Source organism: Epinephelus fuscoguttatus, linkage group LG8 (genome assembly GCF_011397635.1).
Source record: "Epinephelus fuscoguttatus linkage group LG8, E.fuscoguttatus.final_Chr_v1".
Lineage (NCBI taxonomy): Eukaryota > Metazoa > Chordata > Actinopteri > Perciformes > Serranidae > Epinephelus > Epinephelus fuscoguttatus.
Genome location: NC_064759.1, coordinates 38081722 through 38099569, shown reverse-complemented (window position 1 = coordinate 38099569; position 17848 = coordinate 38081722). Strand labels below are relative to the sequence as shown.

Sequence of the window (17848 nt, the reverse complement as noted above, 5' to 3'; positions counted from 1 at the left end):
CAAGAAAAAGCGAATACGACCAACTTACCTGCACACCTGAGAGTGAGAGACTGAGAGTCTATTTTTTTGTATTTATTTATTTATTTAGATGTTTTTACGTGTTATTTCGGATAATTAAATGTCCTTTTTTGCATTCCTAAATATTCTTGTTAAATAAATATTTATTTCTCTTTAAAAGGGTGTACATGCATCATTATGCCTTTATTATCATTATATAAGTTTAAAAAATGGTCTAAAACAGCAAAATTACAACAATAATAAAAACGGTCTTAAAAGCACAATATTACGCAGTATTATTGCTTATCACAACAATTTCTGATGCAATTAATCGTCCAGCAAAATTTGTTATCGTGACAGGCCTAATTGAGGCTGTGGTCAAGCAGCAGCTCCTGTGTTCAGGGAGGTAAAATTACTTTTTTTGTCAATGGAGTCTGGCTTTAAAAAGAACTTAGATAAATTTTACTTAACGTTCAGTTCCCCATTAGAAAGGACTGTCTGTTTGGGAAGTACTGAGCATATTACTTTTGTGAGAAAGAGTTTTGTTAGAGTTTGTAAATGGATGTTTTGGAATAGTTTTGCTCTTGTTAAACATGGACCCCTATGACTTCAATTTTTCAAGAACTTTCTCCTTTTTTTGGATTCTTTGTTTAAAGTGGAGGTATGCATTTTTCCAGAAATTCAACATAACATGGGGTAAGAAATTGATACACAAATGGTCATTCGGGGGGTGAAGTATTCCTTTAAGACCTTGCACCTGATTGCTGCAATTTACGTCGAACATGGAACTCGTCCTCGTATCATTATCTCTGAATGAATGTCCATAAATCTGCTTAGAAATCATAGAAAAGAAAAGACTCCAGCCTGACAATCATCATACTTTGAAGTTTTCTTCAATATCAAAGTGATCCAGTGATATTTGACTGTACCTCCATGGTACACTGCAAACAGAAACTTCTAATAGCTAATTCAGCATACTTTTAATGGTTTAACAACAAAGGGTTTACAAACAGACACAGCAAAACCAGGATACTTAGAAGGCAATATAGCAACAGAAAGCCAAACAGTAAGGCCAGACAAAAGCAATATAAATAAATACAAATAGAAACAATAAAAGAGTCACAGTAGAACACAGTGGGTCTGCAATGACTGCCTTTTCCACTGCAGGAACTCAACATAATTAAATTTAACATTTAGCCACTGTCACAGCTTCTGCCTCTGTTTCCACTGTTCTCCCCACAAATTCCTGAAGCTGAATAAGGGGATAAATGCCAGGGGCCATATTCTCATAGAGTAATGAGTTTTTCCCAGAATTTCCCTTAAAGTTAAGACTAAGTTCTGGTAAAGATAAAAGTATTCACAGAACGTCTTAGCCTGTAAGAGAGCTCCTAAGGTGAAACACTGTTCAGAGCAGGGAGGAGGACTTTTAAAAGGGTTAAGAGTTTCTTTAGCAGTGGAGAAAATGGTGGAGACGCAAAGAGGTTGGAGAAATATTCTCCAAATGCTGGATGACAATAAGTTAATGAAATGCTACAGATTAGATTGTGCAGGGGTAATGTTGGTGGTCAGTCTTATTAGGGTACCCACATATTTCCCACTCAATGCAATAATGGTATAACGCCAGAAATAAAATGATCACAAAAATGCAACACTGCAGCAGTGATGACTTGGGTCTGTCTCAAGCATCACTAGAGTAACCACACTAGCAATGATAACACTTTCAACTCATATTGTGACACAGTTCATTTTATTTCCACTGGGTGTCCACACATTGCAGGCCCATAAAAGGTCATGTCTGTGACAACCAATCACATTTGTTAAAATAATGCATCATACCTAGCTACAGGGTCAACCACACCTCCTCACTAAGGCTCAATCCCAAACTTAACAAATACAATTGAGTCTCCAGCTGAGTTCGTCCTACAATCGCGTTTGCTGTATTCATCATGCTTCGTTCGAAAGGGGACTTCTGCTAGCTAACTAGCTAGCTAGCTAACCAGCTAACATTGCGAGGCAGTATAGTTATCCTAGCTGGCGTGTTATCATAATGTGAAAAATCCAACAGTTTTGCAGAACAGGACAGATGACAGACGCCAGATAGTGCGAGCTGGCTAGCTTTCTGTCAACTCCAATCTAGACATTGTGAATAGCAATAAAAAAAAATCAGTGTTATACCATTCTCTACACAAATACACAGTTATTCCAAAACGTTTTACAGAAGTTCCATGTTTATTTGTGAAATTATACGTACATGTATTTCCTTAATCACTCCTAAGCTAGCACTCCCTACTAAAAATGTTCAGGCTAAGTAAGGAGCTCTCTGAGAGTGTTCTCAGAATGTTTGTGAATACGGCCCCAGGTTCCTTTAGGTGTTGACCGCAGTGTTGTCAGTCATAATTGGTCAAGCAGATTTGACGTCACATCACAATAAACACTAGGGATGCACCAAAATGAAAATTTGCGGCCAAAGCCGAAGCCGAATAATATTAAACGCTTGGCCGAATACTGATTATTGTTGTTTAGTTATTCATTAGTTTTTGCAGATGAACCCCATCCAGATTAGTGTTGTCACGGTACCAATATTGGGACCCACAGTACGATACCAATGATGGTTCTGAGTAGTATCACGATACCACAACGAAAATGAGGCAGATGTGCCTTTTGTCATTTATGAAGATAAATGACTTTTCTATAATACATCAATGATATTTCAATGGTATAAATTACTTAATGACTTATTCATACTTCAAAAACAGCATCAATTAGTGATGAACATAGGGGGGATCAAAATAAAATAAATAAATAAAATAAGAATCAACCAGCCACCCTCCTCCCCTTCATAAGTAATGAACAGTCCCTAAAGTGCGGTGAGGTCTGTGGGCCGTGAACGGCTCGTTTCTCCTCTGACACGTCACATACCTGTGTTCAGCTGGCTCAGCTGTTCAGGTACTTCTGGGCAGTCATGACGCCAAGAAGAGGATATTATTGGAGCCGACTTATCCGGTAAGCTGATGGCCACCGTATTTGACAGGAATACATTACTGTCTGTGTCTGTGACCCCCATTCAACCCACAACCGGTGGGATTCGCCTTTCGTTTCTGCTGGTGGTTGAAATCTGTAGGCTGCTCGCACAGTGTGCTGAATGATTTAAACCTATTTTGCTCGCTCAAAACTATTTTTAGTTGCAAATGCAAGTGTGGTGACGGACAGATCGCCACACTGCCGACATTTTACTCCACCCGTCACGGCACGCTGTTTGATTGCATTATTAAAACACGCCGCTATTATTCGGCCTTGCTTTTAACTTATTCCACGGAATACCGAATGTGTGTTTTTTTGCAATATTCGGCCGAAGATATTCTGTTACCGAATATTCGGTGCATCCCTAATAAACACTATAACAGTAACAATTTAATACTACATCTGGATATGGACAATGACAACCAATATTCTAAAGGAACTGCAAGAAACAGCTGTTGGACAAACGCAATGTCCAGGCTGTTATTAGAATTTGGGGAGAGGAGGCCATTCAAATGTCCTGGTTTGTAAAATATCATAGAGATGCAAGAAAGCCTGATGCCAAAGCCACACAGGGTTATTATGGGTTAGTTCAGGTTATGAGAGGCCCCAGGTTAAGTTTCTGCAGTTAGAAAAGAGCTATTATATGACATAACAAGCACTGATGAGAAAATTGGCCCTCTTTCTCTAAAGCATTTCTCATGGAAGAGTCACACTACTGAGTATTTCCCAGGCAGCTTTCTGTGCTGCTCTACTTCCTGTTTGGCAATCATTTGGGTGGTGATGGCACAAAACTGTCTCAATTCAAATCACATCCATCCATTAAGCATCTCCTGCCTCAAGGACCTGGACTGATTGCTCTGCAATCATATAAATGTGTCAAAAAAATTAAAATGCCACATGTAGCAACTTAAAATACCTTTAAAAATTCTTCTCCTTGTGTCAAAAAAGAAGATGAAATATTTAACCCCCCCCCCCCAAAAAAAGACTGTGAATAAATATTCAAATATTCACTTTTTAATAACCATCTCTATCTTTAACAACTCACTCAGAATTGCTCTTCCTCCTGTCAGCCTACATACTTCTAATCTGCTTGCGTCTTCTCCCCCTGCAGTGTCTTCTATCTTCACCGTACCAAATGTCAAGCTGCAGACTGAGAGCGGGGACAGCATACAGGTGTGCGCACGAAGGAACAGTCATGGAAAGGCATCCTCTGGCAGCAAACACTGACCTGAGGCAGCATCCTGCACATGATTGCCTGACAGGTACGTGCTCATTACCATGCAAGAAGCAGACACAAACAGTGCGCAGCAGCAGCAGCAGCATGCAGCTCTACGCACTCACAAGCAGAACATGAATACAGAAGCATTCAGACGGTGAAACTTTAATGATCTAAATGGGAAAACTGATGCAATGGAACATGGTTAGTACTTTGTCTCTGGAATTTTAGCAGGAGTCTGAAGTGTGGCAGTGAATGACTGCAGCTACATGTACATTTTTATTTAATCTCTTAAATCGTTTTATTTTATATTCATTTTCACATTAAACAGCTTACCCTTGGCAAAGTGGTGTATGATACTAAGTGTGCCTTGCATCATAGTGATCCACATTTTGACCTTGAAAAAGAAGAAGAATGTGTTTCTCACTTGAGGGCTGAAAGCATGCTAACAAGATTTTGGGTTGTGTGGATTAGCCTGCATTTGGCTGCTTTAACCATTTAGAGAAAATATGTGAACAAAACGGGGAATAAAATGTGTTTTTGATACAGAATTCAGTTCTTATGATGCTCAAACAGTTGAACTCAGGGTGTAACTTTGGTTTGTGAAGTTGAGGGGGACACAATAGAACAGGGGCTCTGTGGGTCCTCCCTCAGAAAAAACAAAGTGATTTAAATTTAATTTCCTGCATTTCTACATACATACATACAGGACTACAGTAACCCAAACAAAATCCAGGAAACAATAAGGTTGGTCAGCATGCTATATTCTGCCAGAATAGCACTTAATATGCTCTATATGATATTCCTCTGAGGCAGTTCTTTAGGAATATATAAAGCAAAATCAGCAGTTCAGTTCACATTCTCAGCTAGAATCTGACAGCTGGCCAAACTATTATGCATGATTTTTGCAGTAAAAAAAATCAAGGACATGTCAGTGGAATTTTAGAGATGTCAGATGTTAATGTCAGAATTAAACTAAAAACAAAGATATGCAGTTAGGTATCCTATTCATTCCATAATTTCATTATTGAAGAGAATTATTTTCCCTATTTTTCATCACCGAAAAGAAAAGAGCAGAAGACAAGCTGATGGCCAGGAGTATTTTTAAATTTTATTTTATTTTTTATACATATTTCTCATTGTGGTAAATCACAATTCGTAAAGAATATTTGAAAGCACATATGTTGCAAAATATTTTCAGTTAGACTGGACTGTAGAACATAGAGAAACATTTCTGTCAGGAAAAGGAGAAACAGATTCAGTCTTAGAAATAAAAAAAAAACGTAAATCAAAATCATGATATGTACTGATAAATTATGAAATAGTATGTACTCTACTGTAAGTATTTAATCATTTTTGGCTTACGAAATTAAATTACTTAATAAGGCAATTATGAGATTGAATTTGACTGAATATGTCAAAACTATGATATATTACCCTTATCTATTACAGCTGTGACTTCCTACCCGCAGGATGTCTGCAGGTCCTTAAAATGTCTTGAACTAAATTTTATAAATCTTAGACCTCAAATGTCATTAAATAGTCTAGTTGCATCAATTTCACAGTGAATTACTATTTCAGTTTTACAGTAAACTGTTGTGAAATGACAGCTATATACTGTGATCTCACAGTAGTTATGCCTGTATATTACTGTGATTTAACAGCGCTTTCCTGTGAATTACCGAATTTAACTGTAATTTCACAGTTAATGTACATGTGATTACTGTGATTTAGCAGTATGCCTCTGTTTATGTACTGTTTTTACCTGCATACATTTCACACCAGAATTCTGAATTTGGTAAAATAAAAGCCTGTGAGGTGACAGTAATGTAATTTATTGAGAAATATTACAGTTACATATCATAACTTCCTGTACATAAAACCCACCTCTGCACAGGACTACATATATATCACTTACCAATGTACACACCTGCAATGCTTAAATAACAAAATGATGATTTGTCAAATAAAAGTCTTAAATCTGGATAAAAGTTATCTTTAAAAAAGTCCTCAAAAGAATTAAATGTAAGTGTCTGATCCCTGTAGATACCCTGATCCCATACTTTTGATCGAGAATGTCAAAACTGTTGAATCACTATCTCATAATATACATAATGGTTTCTCTTCTCTTGGTGCCAACAAAGAGTAAAGAGTAGCAAACCTTACTATGTCGTACATGTTTTTGTTTCTAGTTTGCCATATTTTAGCATAGCCTTTTCTGTAGCTATGACATGTTGTGCCCAATAATGTGCTGATGAAATTGGTGATATTTAATAAACATTGAAGGTAATTTTAAACCTTACATGTTTTCTTTTTCTTTTAAAGATACCACAACATCTTAAAAGTCAAATTAGTGTTGAATTGCAATTTAAATACCATGAAAATTGATATAACACTAGTAAATAGAACATAAACATAAAAGTGTTTGAGAACAGATTTATTTTCTACAACAAGTTAAATTGGACATATTTGATCATTAGCTGCTCAGCTCATCAAGTAGTCACACTGACAGCTCTCTCAACGTTTATCTGCATCCCGCCAACCACCCCAGTCTTTCTAACACTGACGCCATGAGATCTGTGCTGTGTGCATTGAAGCAGAGAATGCAGTAATAGATGGAGGAATGGCTTTGAGTGGGCGAGGAGGGTGTCCCATTCTTTAGAGACCGGGGTCTCATTCACTACTCAGATAAAGCTGCACTATTTGCATGTAATAAGAGGTGCAGAGGCCAGCCATGAGGATAATGGTTGGTCTAATGATGGACTCTGGATTGTGAGGGCCAGCACAGGGCCGCTACACAGCGCTGTGGACCAGATTATATCTATAATTACTGACAGGTGCAAAAACACACCAGGCACATCAACTCTGCAGCTAATAATCTTCAACTTCATGCAAGACTCTTCAGCATTTTATCTCTTGATGTTTCCTCTGGAACGTCTTCTTAAGCATGGAGGAGATGGAGGCTGAATACTCTGTATTTACTATTCCGGTGAAAATGTTGAAGTGTGTGTGTCCTAATTTGGAGGCTCATGGTGTTTCTGTGTGTGTGTGTGTGTGTGTGGGTGGGGGTGTGTGTGTGTGTGTGTGTGTGTGTAAGGGTGGAAGTCACCCCACTGAGAGAGCTGTGTCCTCTCAGCTGCTGCATTTACATTAAAATCAGCCTCTTTGTCCAGGCCCGGCCTAAAGCCTGACAGGCTGGGAGAGCTTCACTGATAGCAACCTAATCCCTGTGCACACATTCACATTAATACACTGACAAATTACACCAACACATGCACACAGCCATTCATGTGTTCCCACAAACATAACTCATGAACATATTTGAACTGGATTTCCCAACAAATATTTATAGTTGCAATTCATTAAGAAACTTAAATGAAAAAAAGAAAGAAATCGTAAAGATAAAATAAAGAAATAAATGAAATTGTAAAGAATATGCACAATATTTTTTTTTAGAATTCTTGAAAGCAATTATGAATAGTTATGAAATAAGTAGCAGTGGAAGTATATAAAGCTCACGTAGCTGCAGTAAAGGTCATGCTTATGGCTAAATATTGGGAAAGGTAAAGGGGTATTCTCGTGATTGCACTTGCATAAATGTCAAAGCAGCAGAGGCTGAGATATCATGACCTCCAGGGCTGAAAAATGAAGCCAACACACTGTGCCAAACATCACAGTTCCTCTAATGACCACTAGAGGCTGGCTCCACATAATGAGTCAGTCCCCACAGACCCCCTTGTTAAAATATCCAACTTTAGAGCAGAAATAAACATGTTTAAAGCCTGGTAGAAAAAATGATTTTGGTCGCTATACCTAATTTTGGGTTCATGACAACTGTATGAGGGGTTGACTTTTAAATAATTCAGCCATAAGTAAGGGTAGGACTACTTTTAGTGACAGGCTGTAGGCCTTACAAGGCGTCATTAGTCTCTTTCTCCTTTTACACCACCTATTCAAAGCGGGAATTTTATGTGGCCTTGCCGTTCTGTATAAAAGGTGCAGTCCCAGAATAGGAGGATGGAGTTGTCTCACCTTTGAGCCGGCATTTGAGGGAGTAACAGCCCCAAAGCGATGTCTGTATGGACAAGACAGCCGGCAGGACAGGATCGTGGGCAACATGGGTTTGACCTTTTGACGACGTGTTATGTGTGCAACCCACCATGGGAGATTTAAAAAGTAGTTGATAGCAGTTAGCGGCTAACTCAAAGAGGAAAAACAATGACCGAAAATGTCTGCACACTGGGAAAACAGTGAGATCTGAGAGCTCAGTACCCTCCAAGCAGAGGACAAGATCAACTGCCATATAGCAGAGATGGTAAATGATTGTTACTGCCATGTTATTGTTTAGAAAACGCTGCAGACAAATGTTACATGGCACCCTTGAGACCGATGCTGTTGTGTTACACATTGCATCCGTCAGGCCTTATATTTCCCGATGCTGGCTTGCTGTCTAAAATAATGCAATGTTGTTGTTCGGTTCTGTGTAAAAATGCAAAGGCAGCATAAAGAAGGAACTTTGTAGGGATTAAAAGTCAGATGCACTCGTCGCTCCTCCACAGCTCCACCCTCTTGTCCCAATATGTCCACTTCTGGCTCCAAAAAAACAAAACAGGGACGGTCACTTTCCAAACTCGAGGCTTCAAAACAGGAGTCCACAAACCAATGGATGGCATCACAATGTCCACGTCCATTATTTTTATAAAGTCTATACTTTTAGCCCATAGTGTGAGTAAGTCTCCAGAAATGGTGGATCCTTCCATTTCCATAATGCAACTTTCAGACTTTCAACTTTGTAACTCAGGCTTTGTGCTCAGATTTGAAGTCTGAAGCCCAAACTGAGACAGTCCTGCGGTGGTTTATTTTTTCAAACTTTGGAAAGCTCCGCATCATACAACTGTTTTTACATTTATGAAGTGTGCCCCTTTAACTCCTCCTGTTTCATGCTTCAAGTGAATGTTGACTTATTCAGTATGTAGCCAAGACCATGATCTCTGCCAAATCTTAACCAAGAGCTGTGAGTGCATAAACAGAACTATAACAACATCAACCATAAATTAGTTGCAACAAAAGGAAATTGAAGTAAAACAGAATTATAAAGTTTAAATCACTGCCTTATTATTTTTGAATAATTTATTTAAGTGTGACAGGTGACATATCCATTTTGTAATCTGTTATCTGTCTGTCCCTGCGTCCATCCATCCATTATCTCTGCATCAAAACACTTTAATACCATGACCACCTACTAAAATGCAGTCTGTTTTAAATCTTTGTTGAAGTTTTTGTGTCCAGGGTTTAGAAAGTGGTTAGTTTAGTTTGACCACTGAGGAAAATAACATTAACCAGAAAAAAATTGAAACACCTTGCAGCCATCAGAAAAAAGTATTTTCCTCAGTTTTCCTGTAACGCTTCTTATATTATAGAGCGTGGGTAATATAATAATGAGCACATTGTGCAGAGAGAAATCATATACATTATTTAATGTAACGGCTCAAAGTGTATACGCCTGTTCTTTAAAGCACTGCTCTCGTGGTTTAGTAAAATCAGAGGTAAAAGAGGTGAGGAGAAGGGAAACAGAGGGAGGGAAGAAAGGAGAGATGGAAGCAGAGGCTTGCAGGAGCAGGGCAGGGTTTCTTTTTGTTGAGGCAGCGTTGTATTATTTATAGGAGGTGGTGGAGGCAGGCCGCTTCAGACGGAGCAGAGCAAAGAAGGCGAGCAGCCCCTTTCTCTTTTGTGGGTCTATTCCCAGTGGGCAGGCTTTGTGCTGGCTGGATGGCTGCCTTTGAGGAAACCCGGGCAGCTATTGAGCTGAGAGTGAAGGCCGGGCCTGACTCGTCCACACTGAGACACAGCAACACTACAGCATTACAATGTCTGTCACTGCTGCGGCCAGAGAGGAAAAGAAAAGGACGGAGAGAGAGTGACAGAGGATGGGGGACATAGTGGGAGTGTTTGATTTTGGCAGGGAGGGAAGAGAGAAGAAAAAAAGGAGTGTTTTTTTGTGGTGAGAAAGAGAAAGCCAGAGAGAGATAGAAGGAGTGGATTGAAAAAATGGAGGCAGGGGTGGAAAAGAGAAGAAAGGGGAAAGGGAAAAAAGGCAGGTCTCCTTTACAGTATTGCACTGCATTGATCTATGTTTATTCATGATTCTGCATTATTCACAAGATTAGCTGATGCAACTCGGTGCCGAGGGTAGGCAACGGCTCCCCCCATCAATCCACTCAGTGACCACACAGTTCAACTCCGAGTCCCAACAACAAGTGGGAGACAGCTGCCCTGTCTCTGAGCTTCGACGCACTTCGCTGATACTTGAGGCTAGAGTGTATGAAGAATTGGACGCAGTGTGCTCACAGTCAGAATACATAACAAAGCATAAAACATTGATTCAATCAGGGAGCAAAAAGCAACATGAAAGAGGGAAAATCAACAGCTCAGTGCCTCAATCCAAACAACAACTTAGTCGGTTGTGTTTTGAAAGCAAATCTTCAGAGGCTTAAAGCATTGTTACAGATCTATACCGAAATATAATATTTGGATGTTTACGTAATACAGTTCTCCCTGGTGTCATTCTTTTTAGACTCTAATGATGGATTCAGCCTATTTTTAATTTGTGAGATCTTAAAGCTGCGATTATCGATATTATTATCTGAACAAAGAAATAAATGACCATGTGTAATAATAGATAATATATAATATGAAAGTGGTCACTCATAGTAATGAGCCCATTGAGAAATATGGTTTTAAAAATGATTTGTTTTAAAGTAGTTAGTAATCTGCCTTCTTCTACTACCTAACCTGATTAGGACCCAGCCCAACTCTGGTCCAGAGTTGGTTCTTGGTTATTGCAAACCGATTGGACCTGTCAAATCCTCTATGACTAAAAACTAAATAATAAGTGGAACCTGTCAATTATTCTGTAAGTCTCAAGGCTAGACATTCACGTCCCAAGTGTTGACCCTTGGGTTTCAAGCTATATTTGGTGAACTTTATCTTTTTTTGTCTTATTTGATCAAACTGTTTCTATATCCAGACAGTTGTACAGGGTATTTGCGAGAATCCACCACATCTGAATAAAAACAACTAATCAGAGAAACTTATTTTAGTGTACTGTTTAAGTGTAAAATGAGAAAGTTACCCGGCTGCCAAGTCAAACACAGTGGAGCCAAAATTCAAGCACCGTTTTCCTGCTGGAGCAAACCATCGGCTGAAAAATTAATTGTCAATTGTCATGTGCATCTGACTGAGGAGCCACAGACAGACAGCCTGTCACTCAAAACGGCCCAGCCCTGATAATGTCTAACTCTAAGCCTAAATAAAATGTCAACAGGTTAGTTATAAAAAAAATCAACCCCCTGTACAGTTGTCATGAATGTTGAAATTAGTTCTAAAGATTAAAGCTGTTCTTTGTACCAGGCTGTAAACATGTTTATTTCTGCTGTAAAGTTGGGCATTCTAACACGGGGGTCTATAGGGATTGAATCGCTTCTGGAGCCAGCCTCAAGTGGCAATACAGTAACCAAATCTTAATTTATTTTTCATCAGCGCTGCCTAATTTGACAGTTTGACCATAGTTCACAAGCAGTAATTGACATGATTGACAGCTGCGTTGAAACTCCTCGGCTCTGAGAGGTTGTTTCCTTCACGTACAGTGGATTCTTGCAAATGCCATTAGGAGCACTAAGAAGATGCAGAGGAAAATTATTCTTTTTACAGATTATCTGTCTCATGTACTACTGTCAGCGTTTTTATCCTTCAGCCACGATAGATTCTAGCAATTGCATGAGAAGCCTTATGAAGAGGAGGAGGAACAAGATTTATTTCAGCAAATATGACAAAAAATAATTTTTATGAAAGTTGCCAACTGTAGCTTTAAGTGTTTGAAGCAACAACCAAAGCTGTTATTTTTTCTCGTGAGGACAGACTGTTCGACTGTTGATGCGTCTTGGTACTTATTAACCTGCATTCCTCATGCACAACAATCAACATCTTTCATTTCTCCAAATCAAATCAAATCAAATCAAAATGAATTTTTTCGTGCCTGGCAGCTGATGTCATGTGGTTGAGTGCGGTTCTCTGTGCTTCTGCTGGTCTCGTGGCCGGGCTTCACACAAAGCAGCAGCCTTTCTACAGTGTGTCTGTGCAGTCAGCCATCACAGGTCGGCGACAGGACACTCTGGCCCTCAAGCATCACTGTGTCACTTTGAAGATAACAGCTGCAGGCAAAGCTCGACTGTAGTGTCCGGAATGTAGAGGTGCCAGCTATTTATCTAGCCACATACACACGCACGCACGCACACACACACACACACACACACACACTCATACTCATACTCGCCTAAGGTATCATCCTAGTGACCATGCTACAATTTTGGGGGATAAAATGCAGGGAAGCTTCATAGCTGTGCGGGCATTTCTCTTGAAAGTAAAAGCACTATTTGTCCCCTGGTGTGTTTCTACCCCGGTGTCTTTCTACTTAAGCCATCAGTGTCCAAAACGTACAAAGTCAACAGGACAGAAAAGAATATTTTTGGCTCTGTAGCAGGAAGAAATAGATTTGTGCGGTCCACAAAACGACCTGTCAGAAAGTTTTCTAGGTAGAGGACAAAGTGATTTAAAGTATATCCCTGCTGTGAGCCGGAGGGGGGGGAAATAGGAGGTGGGGGAAGGAAGGATAACCGCAGGCATAGCCTTGAGAAATGGAGAGCCTTCAGTCAAATCAGCCGGTTTCACTCTCCCACTACCTCTTATAACTTTACAGATTCTGTGCCTGCCAGTAATGTGGGCTTTCATTTCATCTTATCCTCACGGAAAAGCATTGTGAAGGCACTAAATGTTAACTGCAGCTCTACCGAATTTGTATGCAGTCCCTCTCCAACCCCTGTTTACCTCATTTACTATCTTTTTTATGGACATGATGTTTGCACTACAGGCTCTCATTAAACCTAATGCATGAAATTTGAATGTGCACAGAGGAGCTTCCGTGTTAAGTGAAATATTTTGAATATTTTTATATGAAGAGATATTTATGTTGTATGTACATCTTTTAACATTAACGTCTCACAGGCTGCATGGAGTTCAGATTAAAATGCGCAGCAAGGCTCCACGCTTTTCATCTTTACTTCTTATCATTCTCTCTTCACTCCTTTCCTAAATCATCATGCAGTATCTCTGTCATTTGCCAACACCAACTACACTCCCACAGTCCTAAGCAGGATTTCATTTTGCTGACGTGTGGTTTATTAAAAAAATAACATGCAAGTTTAGTTTTCCTTAAGCTCAGTTGATTGGACTGAATATTAGGTAAACAGTGTCTTTAGGAATCATGTTCTTATTGGAGGATTCACAACTAACAATTTACATCCAGTGCCAGTGCACAGAGCCAGTGGGGATATGTTTGTAATGTAATGAGGGGTGAAGTCAGGGTGGTGGATGGGCATGTAGTGTGTCAGACCATTATCCAGGAGACCAGAGTTTGCATCCTGTCACAGGCCTTCATTTAACTCAACCCTTAGACATTGTTTATCTGTGGTAACCACAACCATCCAGTCACGTAACAGACGCTGAAAGCATTCATGATTTACATTACCTATTACATGTAGGTTTAGGGAAGCTCTGATTTGTTGTTTCCCTTCAAGCAGGGTGGGTTCTTGCAAATGTCATTAGAAGCAGTAGGAGGAGAAGGAACATGGCTTTTTCACAGATTATCTATTTAGTATACTCTCTGTCAGGATAAAGTGACAGTTATATCAAATTAACAAACAGTTACTTTTTATAAAAGTTGCCAACTATAACTTTAAACCTCAGGGTCAGGACTTGGCACATGAATGTCTAGCCTTGAGACTTGCAGAATACTTACCACTTATTGTTTAGTATTTAGTTGTAGCGTCCAATCGGTTGGTAATTACCAGGACCAACACTGGACTAGAGAAGCCAGGCCCTATTTAGATTCGGTAGGGTTCCTTTGTATTGCTGCAAGTATCAGGTAAATGTGTAGTAAGTGAGTGGGTCTGAGCAGACTATATCAGCTCTGGTCACATGCTAAATCATCACCATAGCTGTAAAAAATGTGCTGTCTGAAGCGGACGGAGAGTGTGAACTATGATGGGTGTGCTGCTGCTGTTTTTGACCATGGCTGTTTGTTAATTGGTGGAGCTTCATGATACCAGTGTGTATCTGTATCAGAGTCTGTTTATCCTCCAGTCCATTTCAGATCAGGGTCTTTTTTTAAGAAAGAAAAAAAAATGCATTACTTTTCTTAATTTTTAGGTCTGGGTAGGTTTTTCAAATGTATGTCGTGATCATAGTAGTACTACTAGTGGCAACTTACTTCTGCCATCACAGTTGTGTTTGTAACGGCAGTAGAATTGGAGGTGTTGCTGCTGCACTAGCAGTAAGACTATCAACATAATGCTGGTAGAGGTGGTGGTGACCATTGTGCAGTCTGAGGCAATGTTTACACAAAACAATCCACTGTAAACAGAATTGTTTCTCATTTTCTTTGGAAAAAAGTTCCACGTTTAGACGACAGCATTTTGACAATCACCGTGCACACGGATCCATAAAAATGACCAAAAACGCTGCAGTATACATGCCAGGCCAGTAGTTGGCGGTGTGACGCTTACGCTTCCTTCTACAGAGCGGCGATGTATAAACAAACAAAATGGCAACTGCACGAACGCTTGTCTGGACAGACGACAAGGTGGAGTTGCTACAGTAAACCTACACTATGATGGGGAAGTGTTGATAAATTCAGTAGGGTGAGCAGCACAAGCAGAGCTCGGGAGTCCGCCATTGTTGTTGTGATGGTCGACTTTCTCCTGTATGCCTAGTGACTGGAACCGTAATGCGCATGTGCGAAAAGTCTCCATTTTCAGAGGAACTGCATATTGCAAGTTTACATGACAATAGAGACGGTGCTGTTTCCAAAAAATTGCAATCTGGAACCCGTTTTCAAGACATTGCATTTTCAGGCACCCAAAACGCCGCTGTCGCGTAAACGATCAGCCAAAATGCAACTAAAGTTTACCGTTTTCAGTTGAAATCGTTGTCATACAAACAGGACCTGAGTTAGGCTACATCCACACTAATCCTGTTCAATTTTAAAACACAGAACTATTGCTACATTTAAGCTGCACATCCACATTACTCTGGCATTTTAGTTTACCATCTAGTTTTGACGTCCTTTAATAAAGACGCAGACACCTATGCTCACTTACCGATTGATTCTTACCAGTCATGATGTGTCAAGCCAAAACATTGTAGCTAAGTCTACATACCTTTTGTGATTTCTTCTTGTATATTACACCTTTAACATTGCCATGGCTTCCTCTGGCGATGAATAATCCCCCGGTGCCAGTCTTCTAAGAGTAGTATGTTGCTGTATATGCTTCGCAACAACACCCAATCTGTTTTCTGCTGCCTTGATTACCTTATACTCAGGTGTTACGTCCAGTAATGTTGTGTTCACACCAGGCGCAAATAAAACAGTTTGCATGAGTGTATTACATGTAAAGTCAATGTAAAGACGTGATTTGGCATAAATTCCCACTGGCCAGGTTGATGGATGTGATGTGAATGATGTGAAATACGGGAATTAAGCAGCGCAAATGAAGCAAGTAGCGCAATTTTGCATCATACGGTTATTCACGTGAGTTGAAAAATCGGAACTTCAGCAACCGATTTGCGCCATGATAGGCAATCAGCATTGAGATCCTCCTGGGATGTACCTGCAGTAGTTCATTCACTGATTCAGTAATTTCATATGTGTATGATGCAAGTTACTCCCACCTATGAAGCAAGTTGACACAAAATATTCAAGTGTTCAAACTCAGGTTAATAATGTGACGCGGAAATTTGCATCACGTTTGGTGCAGCACACACAACATAACAGTTCCACCTTGTTCGTCATCTGCGCAAAGAAATTTCTGGTCTTGGTTTTTGCCACCTCTGTAGTATTTTCTGGAACTAACAATCACCCATAGAGAAGTCAGTCTGCTTTCAGTTTACATCGGCACACACATGCCCAGTGTACGTGAATTTGTTATGCATGTTATGCATTTGATATGCATTTTCAGAAGTTTTAGTATGGATTGAGATTAATTCTAACACTAAACACCAAAACTTGTGTGTGGAGCGATTGTTTTCATTTTAAAAAGAAAATGTATTAGTGTGTATGCAGCCTTGGTTAGACTAGCTACAGTGGAAGCAATGTCGGTATAGAAGTGATAGTATTGACATTTGTATTTCACCAGCACAGTAAGTATTACTCCTTCTTTTTCACTCTCTCTCGCTCCCTCTCTCTGTGCAGGGATGATTGACAGGTGAGGGGATTGGATGTGATGAAGCATGCTCTATCAGACGGTCAGAAGAGAGGCAGAGTTAGGCAGGACAGAGAGAAGAAAGGAGGGAGTGATGGGAAGGTATAGGAGGAGGAGGAATGAGAACGTTGCGGTCAGCTCATGGCTCCCCCCAGGGTACACACTTACAAACTTCTCCTACTTGTTATCAAGTGTGAGGGTGAGAGGAAAACAGAGCAGATGAGAGGACAAAGCCTGGAGTGGAGGAGGGGAGAGGGAGGAGGCGAAATGGGGGGAGCTGGACAAAGGAGGAGGAATGAAGACAAAATGGAAAGTAGATGGAGCAAAAGGAGAAGAAAAGAGGTAAAGCACAGAAGAGGAGGAGGAAGGTGGAGGGAGGAGTCTTCCAAGAGGTGCAGGAATTGATTTCATGTATAATTTTGCTGATCAGTGGAGGCAGCAGATGCCATCAGGCTGACACGTAGGAGGAGATCTGACTCCCATTATCATAAGCTCCCCTCTACTCATGATAATACTCTCCTTTTTTTCCTCTCAGCCCTCGATCTGTCCATCCTTCCCCCTTCACAAGTTTGTCATTGTAATATTAGGAGGATTATTCAATTCTTTATGTTTCTGGTGGTGTAATTTTTATTCATAATGTCAGTCTGATGGACTTAAAGAAAAACTCTCTGTTTCTCAGAGGTCCTCTCTTCTCTTTGCTTAAATGAAAATGCACACATTTACCCTTTTGAGGAAAATTCTGAAACTGAGACAGTGATAGAGGAAAAGAATGTAACAGCAGTTAGGTGGATGCCTCAAGTAGCTGTAAACAAATCCCAACAATGGAGGATGTTTTCCAGCAATGCAGCCGAATCACCATGCCGTTTTCGCTCCATCTCTCCATCTCCCAGTTTTTCTCCCCCTCTCCTCCTCTTTTCTCTACCATATGGCTCTCCCTAATGAGCATTGCACATGTACCTCCTTCCTTTTTTGCTCCTCCAAAAAGAAAAGAAAAACCAATTCCTTCTTATGTGGCGCAGCCAACAGCTCCTCTACAGCAGCAGATCTGGAGCTTCTCGTCTCAGCTGAGTGAATTAGTGTCAAATAAAGTATGCTAATGAGTTTAACTTTGTCAGTCTGCGATTAGAAGCACTGTGGGATAATGAGTTGAGCTCAGATGGATACCAAGAGGGACGGTTTGAATGTTTATGCATGGACTGCATGTATGTTCTTTCCTCCCCTCCATTGTAACGTCTGTCTTGGATTGCGGCGGCACGTTTTCTGGCTTCTTTGTTTTGTTTTGTTTTTGTTTTTTTTTTGT

General features: G+C 40.1%; 1 protein-coding gene across 3 annotated transcripts in view; it reads left to right on the top strand.

The window, feature by feature from the left end:
• The window catches only part of cdk14 (cyclin-dependent kinase 14), a 278138-nt gene that overhangs the window by 217327 nt on the left and 42963 nt on the right, over nt 1–17848 (top strand). For all 3 annotated transcript variants that reach the window (XM_049584038.1, XM_049584040.1, XM_049584039.1), the window contains one exon: nt 4130–4280. In XM_049584038.1, the coding sequence (XP_049439995.1) occupies nt 4130–4245 (116 nt within the window). In that variant the 3' untranslated portion in view covers nt 4246–4280. The remainder of the gene's footprint in view (nt 1–4129; nt 4281–17848) is intronic.